Here is a 27,766-nt window from a genome sequence, read left to right as displayed (position 1 = left end):
TTTATTTTCCAACTTATGCTACTCTTTCAATAATAAGAAATAATTTTCAATTAGTCATTCAGAAGCCAAGGTCATCTGGAGCAGATTCTGCCCTCAACCAAAGACAAAATGGAAGTGCAGAAGAGCAAGAGTTGACAGTAAACAGATAATAAAGGAGTACTGAGTGGCACGTTCTGATGTGTAATTACTCCTGAGAAGTGTAAGAGATGGAGGAAAATATTCAGTGTTTTTATTTTGACAGATTCAAACACATTGGTTATTGTGACTTCTAGTAATTATTGTTATGTAGTAAGTTAGAATTATCGAGATATTTAACATTACAGCTTATTTATTATCTATCCATTTATTATTGTTGAGTTACAATCCATCTGCTGGATTACTGCAAAGGAGGCTGTTGATACAGCACATACTGTACAGATATAGCTGTTCTAGGAGAGAGAGCTCAAGACTGACAGAAGTGGATGCCTGCTCAGGCTGTGGCACACAGCTCAGCTCTGTGCCAGCCGTCCAGCGTTGAGAGCATCTGTCTGTGGGAAAGCCAGGGCCCGTTCTCCGCCTTTGATCACAAGCATTCATGCTGCAGACCCACTATTATTCCAGCTTTTGGCTGAGGGGCTGCTGCTTCAGGAGGGCAGGTGACAGTTCTCTGTCAACCAGTTTGGTGTCTGCTCAAACCGAATCAAGTGGCATTGAACAAGCTCCAGACAGGTACAAGTACTGGAACCGCTATGGGCGCAGCTTATTACTAGAGTTTTGTGAGTTAGAGAAGAAAGAAAGGAGGAAAAAAAAAGTTAATTTCCACTTCATCTCTTGATTCAGATAGTTTTCTCTTAATGAAACAAAGAAAAAGAGAGAAAGAGTTTTTTAAAGTTTTGCATATGAACAGTATCTAGAAATGCTAGGAAAGTCCCTACTACCTGGCAATTTTTGTGGGGGATTTTAAAACATCCCACTGACAGAAGAATTTTTTTAAGCGCCTCTTCTACATAAACGCATTTTCCAGCTCCAAGAGAGGATTTTTATTTCTTCTTGACTTTGTTAATTAACTTTGGTTTGACTCCTTTTTGTCACAGGATAAAGACAAAAGGCAACCAGAGTTGCTTTAGAGGACTTTAATTCTCTTGGGCAGTGGTAAGCCAGGACTAAACACTCCTCAAGCTTTGTATCTTCAGATAGCCTGCAGACACCAACATGTCCTATGGTCCTCGTATACTGGCCATAATGTGGAAGGTGGGACCCTTTTTTACCAGCAAGAAAATGAGAGCAACAAGCAGAAGTTAACAGACATTAACAGAAGAATTAATATGCACATCAGTGCATTTACACCAGTCACAGATTTCTCACCACAGCTTTCACCCCAAGCCTTATTAAAAACAGGACTTTTTTTCCTCTCATCAAGGTGCAGGTAGATGAGACAGCTTTATCGATACAACTGACTGCATCTGATACAAGGCAGGCCTGTTCTCCCCTCTCCCGGCCAACTTCTTCTGAATTCACGTGTGCTAGTCCTTAACAACAAACCCATCCTTTGCTGAGCAGTGTCAGTTCACTGAGGAGCAGAGAGCTCATTCAGCAAAAAAGCACGAGTGGTTGCAATCCCAGTTAGCAATCTGGACTGGCTCAGTAGGGAGTCAGGCAGGCACCAGACCGCCATGAGGCGGGGGCTGGCTCTGCACAGCCAGGAGCATGACCAATCTTTGCAGCAGTTAATTTGCTCTGGCTGTCGCTGTTGGACCCTACCATTACCTGACTTCTTCATGAACTCCACTCTTCATCTTTTGCAGGAAGATCATAGCCATTTCCCACATTCCCATATTCCCTTCCTGAAGTTACATCCTCACGCTATGCAGAGACAGCTTGGGAATATGCTCAATAAAGGGGACTAGGGATATTCCTGGACCTGAATTTCAGTAGTGCTGAAAACAGTGTGCAGCAAGAACATGGTTACTACGTTCATAGCCAAGGGCATCAGAAACTGGCAGGGAGAAGCAAGTAACTGTAGAAATCAGCAGTGTATCCTTAATGTTAAATCTCTTGTTGCCCAGCAAGGAGCAGGCAGGCAGGGAGTGCTTAGTGTTTCATCTGAGACAGCATGGCCTGGGGTAGTATTACTTATCACTTCTTTCTTCCAGAGAAACTTCTAAAATCACAGTCCAGTTCGTAACTCCCATTCCTCAGGGTAATTGATACAGATGGTTGCCGGAGTAAAGCACCACCCTGAACTGCTTTTAAAGAGATCAAAGGAGGTACAGCACTGGGACCACTTCGAGCGTGCACTGTTTGCACTGTGGGCCATGCACTCCATTTGTCCGGAGAAGACGTCAGAAACCCTGGAAAGCTTGGTTTCGTTGCCAACAATGCCATGGCAGTCAAGCTTCTCTAGAAGGGAACGTTTTGTACATCAGTTATTTAGTTTTAGCAGTCCTATGTCTTACACCTTAGTCTACCTGAAACCAGAGTACAATCAACAGCATTTAATACCGAGCAGCTCAAACCAAGTCTGCATTATTAAAATTACTATTTTTAATATAGTATTTCTTTATCTTGTAACTGAAGTTAAAAAAATATTATGAAAAAATCTCTCAGATTACTTAGATTTCATGCAAAAGTACTCAGGAAATGATTGTTTTGTCTGTCTAATAAAAGTGTTAGCAATATACGTTCACTGTCATAGTAACAGTTGGAATATAGAAGTGTATACATATTTCTGTCTGATGTGTTCACACCCTTTTTTCTAGTACGACTGGTATGAGATATCAAAAATACAGCATCAATTTAAGTACATATAAGCTTATTGTGTCACATTCAGGGAATGCAAGAACAAAGGAAAGTTCTGAATGACAGCAAAATACGATGAGCAGAAAAGCTAATCAGAAAGAGGGGGAAATAGAGCAAGTCCAAAAGTGGAAAATGTACAGGAAAATAAATGAACTGGATTAATTCTAATGAATGGCTGAAAACTGTGTGAGCACCAAATAAAGGGGCATCTGAATGAATATGTGAATACTGAATAAAAGGCATGAAGGGTATTGAGAAACACTGAACAAACACATCACCCTGAAAGATGCTGCTTGAGAGTACTCAATCATTCCAATTTGATAAATACAGCACAAACCAATATTTGTTGAAATTGTGCCCAGTCCTCAGCCATGCATCAGCAATTCTGCACTTTATTTATGGCAGTGTAAAAATAGAGACATTTTTTGGATCTTTGGCTTGGGACAATAGATGCTTCTTCCTTCATCTTAGGCACATTATTTGTTGAAGGAGAAAAATTGTTCGTAGACATTAAAATGTAAGTCTTCTGCTTTTTGCTGAGGAGGCTTTTCTGTTTGCATTATTACTATATTGATATGCTTACAGTTTTTTGTTGGCAGAAGTGCTACATCCTAACATCAACATCCTATTGAAAATGGAAGACACAATAAAATCGTGCACAGAATAGGCTGACAGGAAAGCCCTTTAAAACAGCTGTGTTAGCAGGGGAGGAATTTGATCTTCCAATGATATACATCTCGGAGTTGTATCTTTATAATCTCTGTAGAACATTAAGAATATTTTATGACAACGGCACTAACTGATGCTGCACTGCAAGACTGAACCAGCACTAACAAAGGTTGAGAGCAGCAGGAGAATCTTTTCCACCTGCACCAAGCTGTGGGTCATGGACACTGAAACACATTGTTTGTGATTTCAAGAGGGACATTCTGAATTCTGAATTTTTAAAAGTTGTATTTACTTGTGCTTGCAGGGCAAATATCATGGTAATCCCATGCACATAGCAGTAATCATCTCAAACTGTTTAAGAGAAGAAAGAAGAATATTGGCTGCAGCTAGCATGCCTGTACAGGTAATTAATTACATTTCATTAATCTGCTCCATGTTAATCTGCTCACATGCTTTTAGGACCAAATCCTGTCCTCTCATTCCACTAGAGTGATTTGTGTGCACTAGGGGTTGCCAAATGTTGCCCTTTAAATTCATATTTGTACTTTATTAGTGGCTCTACTGCTGCAAACATAGCTATAAATGACTTCTATGTCACAGCTAATCTTCAAAGAATTTAATCTGTGGGAAAGGCTTTAAAGAGATTATTCTTTGCAAAACAGATGTGTATATTTTAAATTATGCAATGCATTAATTCATATTACTTATGCAATGCAAAAGACATTCCATCTGATATGTTGCAAAGGCATTGATAATTTTTATGTTGTTTCAAGAAAGAAACTTTAAAATTACATATAAAACCTATTTTGAGGAAAACGTTACATGGTTAAAACCCAGAAAGAATTTTTAAGTCCAATGTGTTGTTAGTCACCTGTGGGTTTGATACGTATTCTTATATAAGTGTTGTGACATGGGTCTTTTTCAGAAATACAATAATCCATGTTTCAGTTTCTTTAATTTACTATATGTTTAAAGTTGGCAGTATACCCACACCCTTTCACCTTTTGGATTTCAAAATTAAAGCAGCATGTTTTTCAAATCCGTGGAACTAAACAAATTGGTCTGTTTGCACCAGTTCCCAGCTGGTTGAAGACCAGCTTCTCAATTCCCTCTCTATGCTAGAACTTGCATTACGTTTACTGTCACTTGTTACTATTACTCAACCACCTGTATTACTCAACCACCCATTATCTGTTCAATGTGTTCCAGGGACCATTGGAAAAGTCTCTGCAGAACTCTGTAGTTTCAGAACGGCAACGTAATGTAGAACACAAGGTGTCAGCCATCAAGAACAGTGCTCAGGTATTTTTTTTGTGTTGTTTGCTGTTGACGCAGCCATGATTTTCATACACATGTACCCGAAACATCTTTAAGCTAATACTTTTGCTAACAACCTGCGCCAACCATTTTCCATCATTCTGAGGACCTCAGCCCAGACCAGCTACTCAGGTCATACCCAGATCCTCAGGTTTTTACAGCTGCTGTGGAGTCAGTGTGAGAGCTACCTATTTTAAAGCTATTGCACTCATCCCTATGCGAGTTGCAGGCAGACCACTGAGTGCAGTAAGAACATAACTACTGTCTCTAAAAAGATGTGAGGTTCAGTAAATGTATTTCTGCAAGTTCACCTCCTTTAGTTGGGCCAGCAGAAGCTAGCCTTTGTGACCTCTGAGTCACGTACCAAGACATTTGTAAACCTGAAGTTTACATGCCGTAATTACATGTTTTGGAGATGTGAGGGGAGAAGAACATTGGGAGCTGATGGTAACAATTCTCCAGGGGTTTCCCATACCATTGCAGGGCGGAGCTGGGCTGAGCCAAACCTGAAGCTATGTCCCATAGAGACCTTGAAAGCTCAGTCAGAGAATACCTGCCTGCTCAGTGCAAAGGAGAAGGATTCAGATTACCTAGGGCCTTTTTCTATCCCAGACTCACTGTCAGTTTTGTGGCAGTCTCAATGCAGAAGTTACATTTGAAATGCCTGCCCATGTGCCTTTCAAGAGCAACACATTTGGTAGACAGGAAAGAGGTCCTAGTAGCATTCTCTCCTCACTGTCTCCCTGCATGGGGAAGAAGGGTTAGAGAGATGAAACCCTTAAAAGGATAAAGTTAGCTTTAGAAGACTGTGATACCAGATCTCTATCTATGTATAAATGTAGAAGATAAAAGTTGCAGAGCAAAAGCAGACAAAGCTGCAACCCAGCAGCTTAGCATGCAGCTCCTTCTGCCTGTGTGGGGGAGCACAGCCATCCCTGAAAGACTAGTGAAAATGAGAACGATTTCTAGATACAAGGTTTTTTTAGTAGGTAATTAAGTTGAACACAGAAATCAGCCAGCTCCTCGTGTATGTAATTTCATACCTTACACATATAATTTAGAAGTTTAGTCTCCAAAATAACGAGGAAACCAAAATGGCTAATTCTATGTATCCTAATTTAGCAAACAAGTTTTTGTAATGTTTTTGTATTTTCATTGACACTTAACATGCTTATCTCTGGGAACTGAAAAGGATTGTTTATGAGTTGCCGGCAGAATCAAGGCTTCTTATAAACAGCACAGAAACAGACCTTTGAAGTGAAACAGATGATTCCCTACAGTTTTATTTTCCTTCTCTCAATGTGTCTTTTTTTGAATTGTCATTGTTTGGTTACTAGAAAACACCTTCTAAACTTTTTGAAGTATATATAAACCTTTTTGCAGTATATACAAATCCTTGCAAAAAGCGAAAGCAACAAAAATGTTTCATTTCTTTACCCAAATCCTTAAGTAATTCTCTAAATAAAGTCTCTGAGCTCTGCTTTTGTCTCTGGTTCCACTGCTCTTGGTTTTGCACAACCCATTCCAATTTCCATTCAAGTCAATGCAAAATTATCCATTTGTCCCGCTTTAAAGATCCAAGAAGAGAGTTACATTATTGGCATAATTAACTTCAGTTTACTTCAGGCTAAATGTAATCATTCCTACTTTCCACTAAATCATTGAACTAGTAAACAAGAAGTGGTTAAGCTGTATCAGCTACTGTTTGACTGTGGGAGAGAGGGTAGTAGTTGGCTTTCTGAACAAGTAAAGTAAATCTGTAGTTATAAACGTGCATTTGTAATTCTGTTGTCTTATTTAAAGTTTACAAGTTAGTAAATCAGAGTTCCCAGAACTGCTTAGGGATTTTCAAATGATAAGAAAGGAAAATACTGCATTATGCATTTGTCCATTACAAAACAAATTCCTTTTTACGTCACTGTGAACAGCCACATAATTTTGTCTTCTTTTCCCTGGGAAAGATGACTGACCAAGATGTCAAATACTTGGAAGACTTGCAAGAGGAATTTGACTTCAGGTATAAAACAATACAAAGCTTAGGTAAGAGTTTTTATAATAATTTTTCGATTCTGTAGGAAATGGCTGATTCTGCAGCTAGACACCAGTATCAGGTTTTCTGTGCATAAGCCAGATAATGTATGTAAACATAAACCTCAGATTTTTAGTTTATATATAGTCTTGGAACATGATTACTCTTTCGGGGTTACAAGGGTAAACAGGAGCAATTATAGTTCTTTTCTATAGATAAGCTGCATAATGGCATGAAAAGTAGCAATTATCTTAATTTAAATAACCTATTTTTCAATTTCTTCACCTTTGACATGGCCATTTCCTTGCCAGGATGTGGAAGAGCCTCTTAGTTCCCAGAGTAGAGTTATGCAAAACTGCTTTATTTAGCCTCTAACTTGGCTTTCTGTTCTTTTTTGACTACAGTGGTGATAACCAGCTGGTAAGCACTCTGAATGCATGTTTGACCAGCCTATGATGGTTGGGATCTGCAGACAGCAACAGTCCTTGCATGATCTCTTTCAGAAAAGAAACTGAGGTCCACTTGTGTCTACTCAGATATCTTCATATTATCTCCCTTTGAATATGCAAAGATATTGGGCTTGAAACATCCAAATTCTTAAACATATCAATCCTACATGTTTAAGGCTGGATGTGGCCACGAAATCAGAAGAGATCAAGTTGCCACAGTTTAATGAGTTGTCATAAGGCTAATCATAATTATTGACCATGCAGATGGAAGCCTGCCCTGCTTGCAAAATGAAAGATGCTTACATAAATTATTTTCAGGGCTTAAAATTTCACTATGTCAACAAATGCCCTCCACCAGCACAGCCAGCTTGCAGTGCCTTACAATGTGTGTGAGCAATTGCTGTGGCCGAACTGACAATCAGTTACTTGTTACTTGTCTGCCTCTATTGAAACACCTACCCTAATGTCATGGGAAGATGGCAATCCAGAGCTTAGCAGAGACACAGTTGGCACCAATTTCTTTTTTGAAGAAAAATGAAAGATGCAAGAGCAAAAGGTGGGGGAAGGGGAGGGCAAGGGGAAGAGCTGCACATGAAAGAGAATGGGGCAAGCTTGGGGAAGTTTGAATCTAAGGCATGATCCAGAGAAGGAAAAAAAAACTACAGAGAGGGGGAAATACCCAGTGATCAGCACTCTTGGCTGCTGAAATCCCCATGGTGATGAACATTATCTCTGTTTCAAATGCCTAACCTCCATTCTCTCAGTCAGACATGTAATTCGTATCAGGTCTAAAGAGCTTTAGTCTAACTGCTGGCACCACAAGCAAATTTCAGTAGTGCACAGATCAATCATCGATCCAAGCCAGATGTACATAATACACACGAGTATGCACACAAACAAGAAATTTATAGGTATCATCCATGTTTTCTACCTTTTCCTGTTCCACATAGACATCTAAAGAGTAGAGTCATAAAACCTCATCTTAAACCTGTACTAAAGTTAGTCCATTTAAATTTAACGCACTATTACATAATTCACTGAAGTCTGCAGTTTGTTTTTTCACTAATTCATGCTGCAGTCTGGTCATGGTTTTTTCCCCTCCTCCTCTTATAAACACGCACATGTACCCACACACACATTTATACTGATTTTGTTCATCCCCCTGCAGAGCAGAGTGACAAAAACAGCACCCTCATTAAACAGGAAATGTTGGCGTTGCAGGCGATGCTCAATACTTTAGACTACAAGAGAAAGGTTAGTGATAGGTTTTGTCATTTGTGGTTCATTTGCTTTCTCCCCTTATTCCCACATTGAATACTCAAATGTCTATGTGTGTCTTTCTAAATTCTCCTTTCAGAAGAACAGACAAATAACAGAAGTTACAAATCCACAGATGGTTTTGGGTGGGTGCAGGTGATTTTGACTAGTGGTTAAGAAATTAGCAATTAAATAATGGCTCAATCAAGGATATGGTTCTGCACACCTTAGGAGGGAGGTGAGAGCATCACTTCACAGGAACTCTCATTTACTGTGCTAAACTGATAAGTTACTTGGCAATATATACCTTTTAAAGGAAGTAAAAGGTATTTCAGGTAAATGTAATCTAATCAGTGCAAAAAGCCAAACCAATACAAAACAAAACAAAGCCCAGACAACACACCAATGGTACCTTGCTCTGTTCAGTAAACGAGACTGGCAAATATGACAAATATTCCCCTGACCACTTCTTTCCTGGCACAGAAAACAGTACATTTAGGCAATTTGTTTGAGTCCATGTGCTTTTTTACCGATAAAAGCAAGCAAGCAAAAAAACCATTGTGCTGAATATGATACAAAACAAAAGGAAAATTTTTTGACCTTGGCAATACTTGTAAATGTCAACTTCTTGGAAGTATTATGCCCACAAAGAATGCAACAATCCTCCTCCTCACTGCCAAAAACATAAGTTTGACTGAAGAAGATTTCATAGAGATTCAGGATTAATTTCAAATACAACGGGTGATGAATCCACTCACCTCTGAATTAAAGAAACTAAAGCCATAGGGGCTAAATACAGTTACTTTCAAAGTAATTAAAAGACATGCAATAGCACTTCATGATAACTGCTGAATTTTGTGGCTGTTCCCTGTGGTCAGTTTGTGACACCTTTCCTATTTTACAGGAAGTACTCGGTAAAATAGGGCGTGTGATTCATGAAATCGATATGCTTATGAGCAACATGCTGACTGAAGAGCTACTAGACTGGAAGAGACGGCAGCAGATTGCCTGCATTGGGGGTCCTCTCCATGGTGGGCTCGATCAGCTCCAGAACTGGTAAACTTGCCTTGAGCTTGTGTTTCCACTAAAAACCACAGGAAGTCTGCTGCACATGAAATTATCTTTCCTTCAGATCACTTACCTTGCAACAGCAGCAAACTTATTAGCAGCCAAGCGAGTAAACATCAAAAATACAATTTCTTTCGGTGGGCAACATTTGCTATTCAGGATTAAGAACATTACAGGGAACTGCTAAGCCTGAGCCGTGGCAGTCGATCATTTTTTAGTTTGACAGTTGTTCCAGAGACATAATACACATACCCTCTTGGGAGTTTTGCTTGAGTAAGAACCATGCTGACTGGGTTTGTCACTGAGGACAGTGGGAGTTTTTTCTAGGCAGTAGCTGGGTAGACACGTTATGCTTTGACTCACTAAGTACATCACTCCGCCAGAAATTCAAACTACACAGGAACTGAATGGCAGTAGCCTCTGCGGTGGTAACTCCAAAGGTGACTGCAAATTTTTTTTTTTAAAAAAAAGCTTCATTATATTTAAAAAGATAATGCAACCAGAGAATGTCAGTGTCCTGGTCATTTCTCTCCCATCAAACTTCTCTTCTGGAGGAAGTGAACTAAAGAATAAGAAGGAAAACAACAAAGAATCTTTTTAAGTTTTGAAAAAAGTACTTTTTGCCTTTTTTCTGTGCTTTTTTTCAATGAAGATGTTAAAAATATCTGAAAGATGGGCTTTTATATGCACATAACCTATTAAATTGTTAGCAAGTGTGTTTGGATTTGATTTTCCTTATTGTTTTTTTACACACTTCTGAGAAATGCAATTCCTTAGTTTTCATAACTTTTTCACTTTAAATAAATATTGTAATTTTAAAGAGTACATTTTGCAAAACAACTAAGCCGAAGGAAAGAAATAAAATTGGCACAAGTGCCTTGCATGTAAAGTGTCAGAACTGCGTATCTATTTCTTCTAAGTTGTCACAGACAGCATTGCATTGGTGTTGATGAGACCTGTTGTGAAAATATTTATCTTTGAAAATAGTGCAGGAAATTTTGCCTGATGTATTTATACACTTTTGTAAGCGAAAGATGAATGGACATGAGTGTGGATAAAGCTAGAAAGCACCAATCGGTACTGAGTCTGATTTCCCTAAGCAAGAACTTCCATAGCCATTATGTTCTGAGCAGCCCATTTGCATGAAAGATTGCAAACTCATCTTTTGTCTTGCTGTAGCTTTACGCTGTTGGCAGAGAGTCTTTTTCAAGTTAGAAGGCAACTAGAAAAACTGGATGAACTGTTGACCAGGCTGACTTACGATGGGGACCCTATCCAAGTGCAAAGACCTCAGCTGCTGGAAAAAGTCAACTTTCTGCTCTACAATCTTTTCCGGAAGTGCGTAAGCAATGTCCATAACTTTACCTGAACTGACGCAAATTTATTGGGAATGATGAAACCATATTGTTAAGAAGAAAAAAAAAAAAAGGAAAAAAAAAAAGCGTCTCTGAGGATCTTAAAGACTGAGTTTCCAATATAAAAAGTATGTAGAGCTGTCACCAAAATTCCTAGAAGCTGAAGGTGCTGGGCAGCTTCTCGTGTGTAGTAGTTAAGGGTTTGTGGTCATTTCTGACTTTACGTGAACACACAAAACCCACTTATTTCAGTAGCAGTCACATACATAAAGCTGAGAAACGGTTGGGCTGTTTTGGGGGTTTTTGATTGTTTAAGTAAAGTGGCAGGTGCTAATTTCTTCCTTGTCTTTCCTCTTCTCCACCAAGACAGTCTATTAATATATAAAATATTATCATCAATTCTCTTGTCTTTTGCTCTGGCTATATGAAAGACACAGTACAAGTGACTATCTGAAAGCAAAACATGGTCAATTGGGTTTTTCTATAAAAAATGAAAAGAAGATAAAATGAGTGTTTAATTTCACTGGAGCCAGGCTCAGTGTATTTTCATACTCTTGTTTTATGGTTGTGATAAAAGCCTTGGCCTTCCAGACTTTTATCAGCCTGGTATTTTGGGACTATGGCATTTGTTTTGGTTTGATTTGTAATGTATCCCAAATATCTATTTCTTATGGGAACAATTCAACTGCAAGTTAGACAACTGGATCATCTTGAGAACTGAGTGTTAGAATATACCTCCTTCTTCAGCATCTGTAGAGAAATAAATCTCTAACAGCACTTTTTTTCCCTTAATACAGCTGTTTGTTTATGCATATCCCTAACAATCTATTTGTTTTGCTTCCTTTCTCATAGTTCATTTGTGGTTGAAAGGCAGCCCTGCATGCCAACACATCCCCAGAGGCCAATGGTTCTTAAAACATTAATACAGTTCACTGTTAAATTAAGGTAAGGGAATGAAATCCAATATAAATTCCTTAATTTGTGTACTGCATTTTATCCTAGGAGACTGTTTCAGAGTCTAGAAAGCAAAGCAGACCAACTTGTATTAGAGATCCTTCTGACTCCAGAAAGAGTTCTGGCATGGGGATATAAAGGCCACAGAATCTGACACTCATAATAAGCAGCAATAAAAAAATAAACCAGCATGAGGAAGAAAGGCAGATTGTGGCCAAAAGTCAATAACTTCAGGATTCTGTATGCATTGAATTCTTGTTTTAATGACTTTGCAAACTGAGTAAATAATTATTCACATCAGAATACTCAGAGTCACTTTTGCATGTAGGAAAGAGAAAATCCCGCGTTTTGGGGGCTCTGGTGAATCAGTGACAAGCTATCTCTATCTCAATAGCTCCTTGCCTGACTTTGTGAAAAGAGCAAAAATGTGAGAGGAACTCGCATCTCATTTCCACCTTGCAGCAAAAAGAATGCATGATGGGTTGAGGGGTGGAAAGGGTACATGAAGGAAACACGTAAATCAATGGTGCAGTCACAGATTATACACATCCCTCTTTTAATTATTACCTCGTTGTTGTCTCTTTAACCATTCCCTCAAACACACACTGACTTCTCCACGTACTTGCAGGGAGGGTAGAACACCTGCCACTGAAACAGCTCAGCACCTCTTTCTGAGTATATAACCCTGTAAATTGTGATACAGTCCTAGATGCCTAGTCTGTTTTCTGATTATAATAATTTTAGATACTTTAGTGTAGAGCTACCAGTCTCTAATATTATCTGGTGAAAATTCTATTCTGTTAATATTCACTTTTACATTTTCTGTTTTGAAGGTTGCTAATTAAACTGCCAGAGCTAAACTACCAGATCAGAGTGAAAGCAACTATTGACAAGTAAGAAGCTTTAAAGTGAAGATATTCCCTCCCTACAGAGACAAGACGGGTGTTTCAAATGCTACCCTGTCTGATTTTCCCTGCTTACTGCAGGGGGATTGGACTAGATATCTTTAAAGGTCCCTTCCAGCCCAATATATTCTATGATTCTATGACATTCTCTGATTTAGAAGCTGCTCCAAAAAGCAGGGGGAAAACAACCCACCACCACCACCACCACCACACACACACACAAAAAACCCCACTTAAAACATCTGGATAATTTTTTTCTTATTTTAATGTGGAAGACTTCTTTGTCTTTTTTTTTTTAAGATGCTATTTCTAATTGATATTTTCAAATTGGAGGCAAGAAGTCAATTTAAGATTTGTTTCAAGACTCAGATATCAGTTCATCAGTCTGAACTAGCAGCATCACTCAAAAACTTTGAATCAAAGTGTATTGCATTTATGGATTAGTTAGCTTTGAAACAGCATTTATCTCTGCTTGCATTAATGGGCCCAGTACTTTCAATGCAGCTGCTCCAAGTAGTACATGAAGCTTATGCTTGAAAAGCTTGTGCTGTAATTAGTAACTATGGAGCTTAGAGAGTTTTATCCCTCCCTGAAATTAAGACTGCTACATAAACTCCTTCTTTCTAAGGGGTTGGGTACTTTGATACCAACATGTCATTCCAATGGCAATTAAAAAAAAAAGTATATAAGTAGTATAAAAATAGTGTATAAAATATACTCCTTGCATCTGGCCAGATGGAAACGTCTAACAGGACAGTACACATTTCAGTTCTTTATTTTAAAAAATTGCAGTTGCACTGGTAATACAAATTAACTTTAATGAGGCAAAATCTACTGTCTCAAGATAAGGTTCTCAGTGCAAGTATGGCTTACACATTTATTGATTCACAATCTGTTTCCTCCCCCTGCCCCTCTTCTATTTTAGGAATGTTTCAACTGTAAGGTAAGAAAATAAAATATCAGATTTCTTAATTTATCCAAGACAATGTTATTTGAGTACGTAAGTGTAATGTCCTTCATAGTAATCGTAGATTTGTTCTGTGTGGAACACACGTGAAAGCCATGAACATGGATGAATCTGCAAATGGAAGCCTGTCGGTAGAATTTCGACATTTGGTAAGTTTGACTGCTTTTTTCCTGTTGTGCACCTCTTGTAAAGAAGTAAAAGATGCTTTAAAAACTATGCAGGAGGAACTGTGCTACTGTGAAGTCTACATTCTTTTTTTTTTCCTTACACAGAAAGTTTACTGCTAGAACCTCTTTATCCCATTTCATATTTATCTATTCCATGAAATAAGACCACATATTTTCATGGAAATTACAAAGCAAATCCTAGTAATGCCAGAAAATGGAAAAGAATAATCATGCTGAATTACACAGCTTCTCAGAAACTGAGTTTTGTTTAAAAAAAAACACAAACAACAAAGCAAACAAACAAAAAAACCCCCAAACTATACCACCATTGTCTAGGGGAAATATATAACTGAATGCTTTGGATCTGGTTGAAATTAATGCCTGCAATGCCTTTTAAGCGATTAAGTATGGCTTCTGTAAGTTCTCTCATATCCCAGTGAATCATGCTTTCTGACTAGACTTCTTCACATATGGGACTTTTTCTTTTGGCTTAACAACAGATGCAGTGCATCAGTGTAGCTGTGCAAAAGGAGATGGAGAATGATTAGTGCTTTTTTCTATTACACACCTCGCAAGCACCCTAATTAATGTTTTGTTACATTAACTTAGTTTCTTTAAAAATACTTTTAAAATATCAAAATACTTCGCTGAATAGACTTTTCAAGGCATAGTGTCAGAGCCTTCCTTGCAGTGTATTTGTATATTGTAAACAAAACATTATTATACTGAGAATATCAAGGCTACAAATGACGGGTTTTATGTGCACGTCTGTCTGTAGTTTCGTTGCCACATAAATACTGTTTTGTTTTACACAGCAACCCAAAGAAATGAAATCAAGTACTGGAAGCAAAGGAAATGAGGTTTGTGCATTTATTTGACATCTTATTTTTGATCACTCTCACAACCACTTCAGATTAGATTGTATTTAAACCAAAGAGCAACTATACTCTTAGGTTTTGAAATATCCTTATATTAAGCATAGGGCCAATTATCACATGAGAGCATAAGAACTTTTCAGAAGTACTCAGAAATTTTAATTCCATCCCTCAAGTTTGTGTATTAAAAAGCTACAATAGAAGGTAGGACGTAGTAATCTGAATGTACGCACCTCCTTAAGGCTTCCTTTTTGAACATTTTTGTTTTGAAAAAAATAAGCTTTTTGAGGTTTTTGCTGAAACATTTTTTTCCCTGTAGGAACTGTTCTTTAAAAATACATTCTGTTGGCCAAGTTTACAGCTGAAGTGAGAGTATAATCACATCTACATCAGAGCAGTTTGCTTGGCTCAGCCAGGACCAGTGTGTTGTTTACCAATATACTCATCCGAATCCGGTCGTAGGGTCCCCTCTTGTGGTGACGCTGCACTATGACAAGGCTGCCCTAACACGCCAGCAGGCACTTAAAGCACCCAGATTTCAGACATGCATATACCACCTGGTACATAAGATGAACAGGTATTGCAAGTGCTTGCTTCCTAGCAGAGGAGCTTAAAAAACGTACATTCTTGCTTTGTGGAGAACAGAACCCAGTAGTACTAACATTGGCGTTAATCCACACCTACAACTCCGTGCCCCTGAATTCACCTCCAGCACAGAGGGCTCCCTCCATTCCTGTGTTACCCTCCAGCACCTCTTGCATCCAGACCACCGCCTTGAGCTTCACCCCCTGCCCAGCTTCTCTCCATCTGCACATCCTTATTCTCAGCTCTGGCTTCCTAAAAGACTGTTGATTCCCTGAGTGCCCCAGTTCTCACAGACAAAATCAGAATCGCAGGCAAGGAAGTTGCTGCCTTCGTTCATTCACCTTCGGCATCAGTGGCAGGAGGGGAGGGTTGAACTGCCCCGAAAAGGGGACATGGCACGACATCCTCATCCTGCAACTGGAGGCAGTAGGCAGAGAGGGAAAAGCCACAAGTACACACAAACTCTAGGATGGCCATGTACCACCACCATAAATTTAGCATTGTCATCTAACAGGAAAAGTCTGCAGATAAACCCCTGACTGAAGCTAGGGTCAGAAGCTTGCAGCCAATAACACAGCCTCTGCCAATGCTACCAGAATAATTAGGGTCTCCCAAGGTAACTGAAATCATAAATTGTTTCTATGAATGTCATGTACTTACTGGGGAAGGGAAATTGCCTATACTGGTTTAAGGTTTCTCCACACCAATGTAACTTTTTTGCACAGTGGAAGCACTGAGGGTAAAGATGTATTGGCAAGTTTCAAAATAAAAATAAAAATAAAAATAAATAAATAAATAAATAAAATCAGTCATATCCCAGTCCAAATAGGTGTAGTTATACAAGAAAAAAAGTTATTACAAGCGATTTTTAAAGACAAAGCAAAGGTGTGATCAACATGGAGAAATTTAACCAAAAACCTAAAGCAAAAGGTACTTGTGTGTGCTTCATATGGCGTTTCTTAATGGGGTAACTTGCAACCTGATTAGCAAGGCTGAAACTTAAGGCTGGCCTCTCAATTCCTTTGCGACTTACAAAGTTATTTGCATCAAGACAAGCAAATGCAAAAATGTAGATACTGGTGCTCTACTTTTGGTAGCATTTTACTCGCACTTCCACACATTGTCCCTTTGTAACTATATAACGTATAGGTCTGTGGAGATTTACGACAGCTGAGCTGTGACATGGTTCACTGTTAACTGATTTCCTCAAACAGAGCTTCTCCTTGGTCAAATCACAGTCTGCGAAATCATTATTAGCATGAACAAGTATTTTGATTAACAGTGACTATAATTTAAAACCTCGGTTTGTTTACAGGATGTTTGGTAAGCCAAGAGTGTAGTCGTTAAATATGTCTTGGCTTGTGAAAGCTCTCTATATTTGAGATTTGTCCTTTAATGCAGATATGCCTTTCTGTCTAGATGATTTTTCCGTAATAAAAATACATGGTTTTGCAAAATCATAACAGGGAGGAGGGTGAAGGGGAGTTTCATCAACCCTTCTCAACTTCATGTGGGCAATACATGTTAAGCTGGATTGACTCTACCTGTATTAAAACATTTGAGCTCATTTGATGGTTGAGTATTTAATGTAATAACCTTCAGCTTTAAGCTGGATTTTCCCTTTCCAAGGCAGATTTATTATTCAGATGCCTGAGGATCTCCTGTGGTCTCCACCTTTCATTTATACAGTATCTTTTGTTGCAGTGTCCTGTATGAAACACTTACCCAAGGAGTAATTTTATTTTACGTTGACTAAAAGTGGAGTATTTCAATAAAATGAAACTTTTAAATTTTGTTTCTTTTTTAAAAAGTCTGACAAAACAACCAAGTGATGGAAGAAAAAATAAGCAGGAAAATGACAAATAGATTTTTATACTTTGACTTCTGGGGATGGAAATGTATTTCAGAAGATCTGTTTCCCAGAGATTTGGATCTTTACAGAGCTATGTTGGTTTGTAATCAAAACAAAATGCTTGCACTACAAACTTCAATCAACTACGACAAACATTTATTTATTTTTTTTTACCTCTGCCCAGGAATAACTTGATTTTTTAATGTCCAATTTACTTTGGATTAATGATTTAGGTCTCTGCTCCTTCAGTTAGTACCATCTAAGTATACTTACAACAAACCTGCTGTAAGATGGGGGCTTACTCATCATTAAAGCTGTGGCTTTTTGTTTTGTTATAGTTTTACATCTTTGTTTAAATTGTAACTGATAATCAGTAAAAAAACTTTAGGAAAAGCTGAAGACAATCTTTGCCAGACACAAAAAAAAGTTAACTTCTTGTGCGTGACACTGTTTAAAAGCAACATTTTAAACAAATTAAAAGCAAAAGTTAGAAGTTTAAATGTGTTGCTTTAACAGTGTCAAGGGTTTGTTTTTTTAAGACTCATCAGGAAAAAAACACCAATTCTGAACTAATTTAATGTCAGCAGTTAACAAGCAAATTATTTCCTTCACTTCCTTCTTTTCCTGCTCTACTTACATATTTGATACATGATTTCTTTCAAAGTTGTGTAATCTCAGCAGTCAGATTGCTAAAACAGAGCTAAACACCAACCGTGCACTCACGATCTTATAACCTACCGACTCCCTCAGGGCCCTCACATGGTGACCGAGGAACTGCACTCCATCAGCTTTGAAACACAGGTCTGCCTGTATGGATTGACCATAAATTTGGAAGTGAGTACTCGAGCCAGATTTTCTGCGGTAAGAATAAAAAGCATTTTCCAGCAGCTTACATGACAACAGTCGTGTGGGGCCAGACCACAGGTCCCTCTATCCTCGTTTTTATCTTCAGCAGTAACCCTAAGCAGACACAAGATTTCCAGAACTTCTGGACAGAAGGAAGGATACACAGGTTTATTGCAGCATTTTTAGCCCTTCTCTTCTGAATCTCAAATACTGACTCACACTGCAACTCTGTTACGCTATGCAAAGGTTATACATCTTACTAAGCAAAGACTGGGGGATCCATTGAAGTCAGTGACAAAATCCATTCAACTAAATCCATATTCATTGGCAGGTACATCCCTCCCTTAAGCATTATAAATTAATGCATTAGAGAAAGTCTGTGATACCAAGTGCAAGTCTTTGGCTAAAGACATCCCTGTGTGCCTAAAATGGACCTTTAGAACCCCTTCTAGTGATAAGGACTGCCATAAATCACTCTTCTGGCTGCAGGCTGCCATGCCCATACAGTGGTCATGCAGCTATAGCTGGGCTTTCTGTCTAGGTACAGCTGACCTGAGTCCTGAACGCCTTCTGAAACACTGCAAGCTACACATCAGTTACCAACAGCTGGTTGTGCTCCACGGGCTAAAGAACAGTATTTTAAAGGGGTGGAAAAACAAAAGAGAAAAGAAGAGGGGACTAAAAGGAAACAAAGCATAACACAGCACTTAACATTTTCCTTAGCAGCATTTACATACCTTGTTCGGTCTTTCCACCAGACCAGCTCTTTGCCTGTGGTGATGATTTCCAATGTCAGCCAACTACCCAACGCGTGGGCTTCTATTATTTGGTACAATCTATCGACCAACGATCCTCAGGTGGGTCTTCAGTGTGCAAGTACTGACTTTCTGCATTTTCACATTTCTATTATTTGGTTACCAAATGTATTAATTATAAAAAGGCTATGTTTTGCACTTCAACTGGACTTATTTTTCTCACGTACACTGTTACCAACATGATACTTTATGTTTTGCTACCCGCCTAGATGTAAAACCATATGCACGCTTAGCCTTCCTTTCTGTAGGCTAAAGTAGTAGTTCTTAAACTAGGGAAATGTGATAGCTCTTCTCCACAGCTTTTCTAGTTTGAATTTGGTTTTTTTGGACGCAGTAGATCAAAACTGTATGCAGTACAAAATAATTCTACAATTCAAAACGGTCAAAATAGGTGGATAGGTGGGTCTGTCATGTACCTAAGTGCTGCTTTCTCACATACATGTTCCAGGAGTTAGTGGTTGCTATGGAAAAGATCATGGTAGCACCTTCTAGGGGCTCTAACCATGAGCAAATGCAGAATTGCTCTTTCTCAGGCTCCTGCTGGCTCAGCACGTATTTTAGATTCAGTTACTGTTTCTGTATTTGCAGGCTGTAGAACTGTGCTGTCAATAGCTCTCAGACTTGCAGCTGGGGATTAGTGGCACTCAACGTAGATGTTCAGAGAGGAGAAAGGGTATGACAGTTTACAATGGAGTGCACCTAAGAATGACGGCAGGCCAGCTGACCCACAGCCTAGACTTCATTATCACTCTGTGATACTCCAGAGTCTTTTGCACAGTCTTCAGTATGTTCATTACATGTACAGTCCAGAAACCAAATGACAAACTAAGACAAGACAAACAATTGAACAATATATTGCTACACAAATATGTAACTGTTTGGGATTTCCATGCACCAAACATTTCAGTGAGAATATCTACATTTACTGGATAGGTTTTAAGCATATTTTCACTGTCTTAACATATGATGCTATGAGAAGCGCAGCATCCAAGATGCACACACAGACTCTCATTCTCTCAACTCCCTTATTCCCTCTCCTTACAACTCTGCCCAGGCACCCAAGTGGGCCTTGCTGGGCAGATGCAGGTGGGAGGACCAGCACTTATTCACCCCAAGGCATCCCCCACACACACTTCTGAATTCTGCTCGAGTACTTGCAGCCTTCCTTTACAGCCTGTAGTGTATTTCATGCTTGCTAACTGTCTAAACAAAGCACTAATTCTGTTGCAGAATTTGTCTTTCTTCAACAATCCTCCTGCTGCCGCTTTAAGTCAGCTCCTAGAAGTACTGAGCTGGCAATTTTCATCGTATGTCGGTCGTGGACTCAATTCTGAGCAGCTCAACATGCTGGCAGAGAAACTGATGGGTAAGATTGTAGAAATATACAGATTTTATTTGCTTCTGGGTTCTTATATTTGATAGTCACAGGCAATGACTTTAAGCATGACCTCTACTTCTAGAGCTGACCTCAAAAATGTCACAATAACATTATTTTCTTTAAAGAAAAGCACATATCAGCTCATTATTACCACAAAGTGATTCAACTTCTGAACTTCCAAGCTGCTAAATGGAAGAAAGAGGGCATCAGAGTCACACTGAACCGTGATGTTATTTTGTTTCCTTAGCAAGTAATTATCTCATGCATCTGAAATCAAAAGGAAGCCTTTTTGCTTGCTTATGGGGTTTGGTTTGGGTTTTGTTTAGGATTTTGTTTCATTTTAACTATTCATGCTTTTGGGTCTGCTAGTTCTGGAACACATCCTTCACTGGTGACAGCATAGCAAAGAGGCCCTGTAACTTCAACGAGATGAACTACTGAACGCTTTGATCCGACTGTCCCCAAGAAGGGAGAGGCCTTAGGGAAAGCTGGCAGAAGAAAAGAAAGCCCTATCAGTTTCTGGAGAAGAAGCAGTTATAAAATATATTGTGACCTGTAAGAAACTCCAAGCTGAGAGTGTACAAATACCTCTACTGTCAGGCAAGAACAAAAGTTTTTGCCAAAGACTGGGGCGAATCTTTACCTTTGTTGCTTTCAATGCTGGGAAGCAAAGACTAGTTTCCCTGAGTAACAGTCACTTTTTCTGATGGTTTCTTGGAGATTTCTTGCTTAGTCGAGGTAGTGGAGTTGAGAGGCACCAAAAAAATCATAAGAAAGAAAAAAATAAATTGCCTTAAAATATGGAAGCTCAAGACAGAGTGAAGGCCAAGAGAAGTAACGTTTGGGCTAAAAGCTGAAACTGAGCACACAACGTTGCAGAAACAAAGTCCCAGACTATTTTAGGCAGATATTCCAAAAACTACCATTATCAGCTACTTCAAAAAGATACAGGAAAACTGATCTACAGCCCCTTACCGCGCTCCTCTTACTCACTCTTCAAGTCTAGATGTACTGTCCTTCCTCTACACAAAGTGAAGGCCAAGAGAAGTAACGTTTGGGCTAAAAGCTGAAACTGAGCCAACAACGTTGCAGAAACAAAGTCCCAGACTATTTTAGGCAGATATTCCAAAAACTACCATTATCAGCTACTTCAAAAAGATACAGGAAAACTGATCTACAGCCCCTTACCGCGCTCCTCTTACTCTTCAAGTCTAGATGTACTGTCCTTCCCCTACACAAACACTATACAGATATCAAGCTGTATTTCAGAACTGCAGAAAACCAGACTCACAGTTTGATTGTTTTATTTCTCTCAGGACAACAAGTCAGTTACAATGATTATCAGCTATCCTGGGCGAAGTTCTGCAAGGTATGGTTCCAGAAGTTAGACTCTTCTTTCTCTTCATGCCTGCCTGTGTGCCTAACTCTGTCTCTCTGATACTGCCTGGAAGATTCCCACTTGCCACGCTGGGACTTGTAGCCCAGCACAATCATATTCATTGTAAAAATTTAAAGAGGAAAATATTTCCAGAATTTTAATGTTTGAACTAAGAGATCAACTTAGTCACATTGCTGCAGAGATCAGAAACTGTGATGATAGTGTGCCTTATATATTTCTGTAAATGATCGACTGTGCTATCAAAGCATATAATACATTTTTCATAAAGCGCACAGTAAATGTTTTCACATGCTCAGCTGTGACTTAAATTATTTCAAGTTGGTTGATATATTCAGTAGCTTTGATAAGGAATGGAAAAGTTCTTGAGAAAGAAGGGTAAACCCATTTTGTTCACATTAACTACATTATTTGAACAGGTATAGATCCTTGGAAGGAAGTTCAACTTATCATTTCTCTCAAAATGTAACTTTGTAACCAGGAAGAAACAACAAATGTGATTTTTTTTCTCGAAAAATTGGGTGCTTCCAATGCATTTCTTAAAAATCAATTGTTTTTATGTCGAGACTGACTAATCTGAACTGCTGTTTTGAGTATTTTCACTTGCACAAACTAGAATACTCTTAAGAAACTGAGAAAGCCATGTCATGTGGATGTTGTATAACGACACTCTCACCATCCTCTTCTTGTGTGTGTTGGTTTTGTTTGTGGTTTATGTTTGGTTTGTTTGTTTGTTGTTTTGTTTTTACCATTAGGAACATTTGCCTGGAAAGTCTTTTACCTTTTGGGTTTGGCTTGAAGCCATCCTGGACTTAATTAAAAAACACATTCTTCCTCTTTGGATTGATGGGTGAGCAACAAGGAAGCAGCTGTATATTGATCTCTCTCTGCTTTGTCTTCTTTCTTTACTAATCTCAGTTTTAGCTATGCAGAAGAAAATTTGCTAAGAGTTTAATACTTCTGTCTCCCTCTTCCTATGTATAAATTTTTGAAATTTTTGCCAAAAGGGACCACCACTGAATTTCTTAGAAATACAGATTCAGATCTGTCTATCAGCTCTGTCAGTGTACAGTCAAGTACTGTGATAAATTTCATCAAGCTTCACCATGCTTTGAGCTCAAGGCTAAAACTCATGTGAAGCTTTTGTCATAGTTTCAAGATTTTTATAAAGCTTTTGTAACCAGGCTTTGAACACCTATATGAAGTTTGGCCAGATGCATTGCACAGATTGAAATCTCTATTTTTTCCAAAACCAAACCCATGATTTCCTGTTACACTTCAGGTACGTAATGGGATTTGTAAGCAAAGAGAAGGAACGAATTTTGCTCAAAGACAAGACACCAGGAACATTTTTATTAAGGTTTAGTGAAAGCAATCTGGGTGGAATCACCTTTACTTGGGTGGATCAGTTAGAAAATGGTAAGTATCATTTAAAAAAATAACATAAACCTCCAACTCAGCAATACAGCTGTAATACAGGAGCCATGGTTTCTTTAGTTTAAAAGTAAAACTCATGACTTGGAATGGTTTTGGGCAAGATACAAGTCTCATATTTACTGAAACGCAAACCAAAACTCTGAGTCAAGTCTCTCAGCTCTTTATATTAACTGTGTAAGTTCATTAGTAGGTGTACCTGCTTACTGCAGGCTTTAAATTGGTTTCCACATGTGCAGAAAGTGTAACTTGAAAGATATTAACATTGGTACAAAGAGGTAAAACCCACACCAGTGTAAACTGCAAAAGAAAGGCAAAAACAGCTTCCAACTGCAGATGCCGATCTACCAGTTATCAGTGGTTACAGTGCCTTTGTATTTTTACAGGAGACGTAACGTTTCATTCGGTGGAACCCTATAACAAAGGTCGCTTATCTGCACTGCCTTTTGCTGACATACTGCGCGATTATAAAGTTATTATGGCAGACAACGTCCCTGAGAACCCTCTGAAGTATCTGTATCCAGACATTCCCAAAGATAAGGCCTTTGGCAAACACTACAGCTGTCAGCCAAATGAAGGTTGGGCTTCATTTCTGTACTTACCCTTTCTGCAAAGCAGCTGAAAAGCCAAGAGGCAATTTGAGGAATAATGGGGGGGGAGGAGGAGGCAGGGAACAAATTAAGATGCTTCCTTTAATCTGCATCTTCAAAAGAAGAGTTTTTTAAATGTGCATCTATCATTAAAACAGCTTCATTTTGTAAATGTATCCCTGGTCTTAGAGGTGACATTAGAGGTAATGACAACAATATTTAAAAGAAGCTACGAAAGAGATTTTAGGGTAAAAAAGTAAAAAAAAAAAAAAGGATTTTTCTTCTCACCAGTGCATTACAAAATTCAGAGCCCAGGTGTTCAAAGAAGATTAAACTGAAAAGTCATCCTCTTATCAGCTTCATAACTGTTACACTATAGAATGCTGTCTCTTTAATTTCAAGGAAATTCTCTATTTTCCAAACAGCTTGGAAGACCTGCTTTATTCCAGCAGTATAACCCCTGGCAACTGTACTGGAAAATACAAAAAGCCTAGACAAGAATGGCTTCAAATACATTCAGGCCCATGCTCACTCTTGTACAAGCTACAAATCAGGCCGTTTTTAGATCGAATCTGCTCTCTCTCAAAAAAAATGTCTCAAAGCCTTGAATTTAAAGAGAATACACATTCTTCTGGACTTTCAGTATAAAAATGCCATTTGAATCCAAACTCCTACGGTATTCAAAAATATTTGGAGGCTACAAATGTTTTTCCTCTTCATTTTAATTCAGTGGAGTTTGCCTAATACGCCAATCCTCTAAAAAAATATGTATATGCTTAATTTCATGCAAAAGACATTGCTGAAGCTGTATCTGTAGAGCTAGAGCTCCACACAAGCATTTACAGAACTGAAACCTAGAGGCTCAGAAATACCAAACTTGTAGAGTTACAGTATATTTGCTTTTGAAGCCCTAATGAGATCTCTTTCATCAGTTACTGCATCATTTTCTGAGATGGCAATTCAGATCAAGGGAGCACAGTCAATTCTGCGACAAAGATCTGAGCTCCAAGACCAAACTCAGGAATTCCCCTCATTTTTATGGCTGTTAGTTTAAATGTAATCAGGGACATTTCTGTTTTAATATATTATGGACTTCAGCACCTAAAGCAGATAATAAATTTCAAATAAATAACTACTAAGAAATGTTTAACTTTTCTAATATTTCTTTTTAGTCTCAAAGCCCTCAGATGGAGGAGGCAAAGGTTATGTTCCTTCTGTATTTATCCCAGTCTCCAAAATGTAAGTATCCTTACAGATGCATTGCACCTCAAATGTTATTTTTATTAAATTTACATACTCTTTCAAAGATTTCCCTGCCTCCCTTCCCCCATTCAAAGAGCTTGGGACAGCAACACATCACATGTTTTTATTTGGCCAAGGACCACTAAAGACAAGAAAGAGAAGTAAAGAACTTTACTTCTACAGCACTTTTCCCACCCGTGTGGCAAAACATTTATAAAAATTGAAGGCAGACTTTACAGTATTCTAGTCTATTTATCTTTCACTGTCTTTTTCTCTCCAGCAGCTGATATTACAGAGTCAGGTTTATCCTCTCCTTGCTTCGTCCTATTGCCTACATTTTTAAACGTGTACCAGGTCATTGGCATGTGCTTACAGGGCCACCAGCAAGCCCAAGTACAGGCTTAACTAACTTAATAGGCATTCACCATACACCTCTGCTATGCATCAAGTTAGAGGGACTTAGATGGCTTATAAGATTATTTTGGTATTATTTTTGTGGTTTTTGTGTTTGTTTTTTAAGCTTAAATGATTCTACAGATCCACATTCTCCATCAGATCTTCTTCCAATGTCTCCAAGCGTTTATGCTGTGCTGAGAGAACACCTGAGTCCCACAGTGATCGAAACGGCCGTATGTTGTAAACTTTTCCATTCCTAAGTTAATACTAAGCAAATGGGACATGTATACCACAGGTGCTGGTTATAAAAAGGCTGGTTGTACAATTATGAAAATATCAGAGCTCTTTAATCTCTTGCCTTGTTACATTCTGAAACGATGATGCAGGCATTTCCCCTTCTAAAATGTGACAAGATGCTGCAAGCATACTTGGAAGCACTGCTGTTATGTGAAATCGTCTGACATGCTGGGCAGTGAACCACTAATATCATAACTGAAACATCTCAGAGTTCTTACACAAACAAAGCCTTTCACTGATAAATACATAATGATTACACTAATTCTGTAAAGCACACAAAGGACTTGGCTTGCTCAGGAAAGCTGCACGAGGAACATAATTTCTGATTCAGCAAACTTGCACAACTTTTCAGTGCTGCAAGTTTCTACATGGGGTACTGAAGTGAGAAACTAAAAGTCAACTAAAATATTTTCAGCAAATAAAATTAATATTCACTAAGTATATAGAAAGATTGAGAAAATACTGTACCAATGTCCTATTAAAAATATTTTCTTCTTTTACTTACTGATTAGAGATTGCGTTCTGAATCATTGGCTTAGAGTACTTAGAGCACTGATGTATACACACTGAAGATTTGTCCAGCAGATTTCAATCAGGAAAGACAGCAGCAGTTTGGCTCTAACAGATTTAAAAGAAAACATCCTTTTTAATACTAGCTCTTAGTTTTCAGTGTGTTCAATGATCTATGATCTCAGAATGGTTTTGTATTTAAAAGCCTGTCAACTCTCCTTCAAACGCCTCTCTTCCCACCCACAAACAGAACAAAACTAAACCAGAATCCTGACTGTCGATGACTGGAAGCAGAATCGAACTTTATATACAAATAGAGGAGTTCTTTAACATACACCAAGCTGAAGAGCTGTTCAACAGCAAAATATCTTTTCTTGCTTCTTCGCCTTTTTCTCTGCTAGCACTCATGACAAACTAGTTCTCCAGCTAAAATGTCAATACTAGCCTGAATGAAAATTCTGCACTGAAGCCTACCACACCCAATCTGATACACATCCCCACTTGTCTGTTGTTTGGTTTGTACAGATGAAAACACTTCTGACCTTCCAAACTGCATTTGTGAACTCTGTGTGCATTTGCATTTCCCAAAGTTTTGGCAGTGAAAAGAAGAGCTGGTTCCACTTTTGTGCATGATTAGACTCCAAACGCTTGGTTTCTTTTAGCACGCACAGTAATTCGCAAACCGGTTCTGTCCAGAGCTTCCAAACCAGCTGTGACCACCACCATCTTCTGGGGTCGCAACCACACAAAAAGAAAGTGTTCAGTGATTAATTGGGACAGTCAAATACAATCATGCTGCGGTTTTTAAGGGTACTAAAGAAGTGATTCGGTGCTGCTGGATGGTTAGGTGCACTTCTGGAGGCTCTTGCTAGAAAAGTTTTTCAGTTCTGCTAGAAATCAGGGGAGAAAATGGTTTTGGAATATTTTTAAACAATTCCTTCCTTTTTCCATTCTATTTACCTTGCTAAATGGGAATGAGGAAAAGATGGAAGTTTTTATCATCCCAAATTCACACAGGTGAATTCCCTGGGGAAGAGCTGGCTAAGTACAGTAAGCAGACAATCTGCATTATTAAAGCAACACTTTTCCTTCATGACATGCCAATAAAATGCACCATGTGAGATACAAAGAACAACAGTGAAATCTGCAGCAGGACAAAATATCCTACAACTCACTCACTCAGACTTCACAAGATATGCTCTCTGCAGTCTTGCTGAATTCCCTTCTATTTCCCCCATCTCCAGATTCCCCTATGCATCAGGAAAACAAAGACTCCAGTAAGAACCCTGCTATGCATATCCATAAGCTGCAAGAACCACAGAAGTTCATGTAAAAATATATATAATTTTTATTGCAACTGTCTTATACACAGTGTTTTCTAATGAGTGTTCCTGTATTCTGTAAAGAACTCGAAAGACGATCCTCAGATCCTGACCAGTTTGCATTACATTGTGAAAATCACACTGCACTCACCTTAAGCCAGAGGTTTCATCTGCAGTTATTTCTGAGTGAACAGCAGCAGCTGCCATGAGACTAATCTTTTCCTTCTTTTCTTCTAGCTGAGTTCTCCTTACTCAACTGACTGAAGTTCACATAATGGAAAAATTAGTAATGGCATGACCACTGGATGGGTTA

General features: G+C 38.6%; 1 protein-coding gene across 1 annotated transcript; it reads left to right on the top strand.

The window, feature by feature from the left end:
* The first annotated feature begins 1,191 nt into the window (after positions 1–1,191).
* Positions 1,192–27,766, top strand: STAT4 (signal transducer and activator of transcription 4). Its single transcript, XM_010190426.1, has 22 exons — positions 1,192–1,230; positions 3,752–3,850; positions 4,657–4,749; positions 6,726–6,804; positions 8,411–8,496; positions 9,404–9,555; positions 10,747–10,905; positions 11,775–11,867; positions 12,710–12,769; positions 13,707–13,724; positions 13,804–13,897; positions 14,731–14,775; positions 17,978–18,061; positions 18,832–18,930; positions 20,119–20,254; positions 21,583–21,635; positions 22,418–22,512; positions 22,945–23,081; positions 23,483–23,674; positions 24,859–24,925; positions 25,449–25,557; positions 27,691–27,766. Exons 1-22 carry the CDS (start codon positions 1,192–1,194, stop codon positions 27,715–27,717), a joined length of 2,016 nt encoding a protein of 671 aa, XP_010188728.1. The 3' UTR covers positions 27,718–27,766.

Source organism: Mesitornis unicolor, unplaced genomic scaffold (assembly GCF_000695765.1).
Source record: "Mesitornis unicolor isolate BGI_N332 unplaced genomic scaffold, ASM69576v1 scaffold10178, whole genome shotgun sequence".
In the NCBI taxonomy this organism is placed as follows: domain Eukaryota; kingdom Metazoa; phylum Chordata; class Aves; order Mesitornithiformes; family Mesitornithidae; genus Mesitornis; species Mesitornis unicolor.
This window is presented reverse-complemented; position numbering and strand designations above follow the sequence as displayed.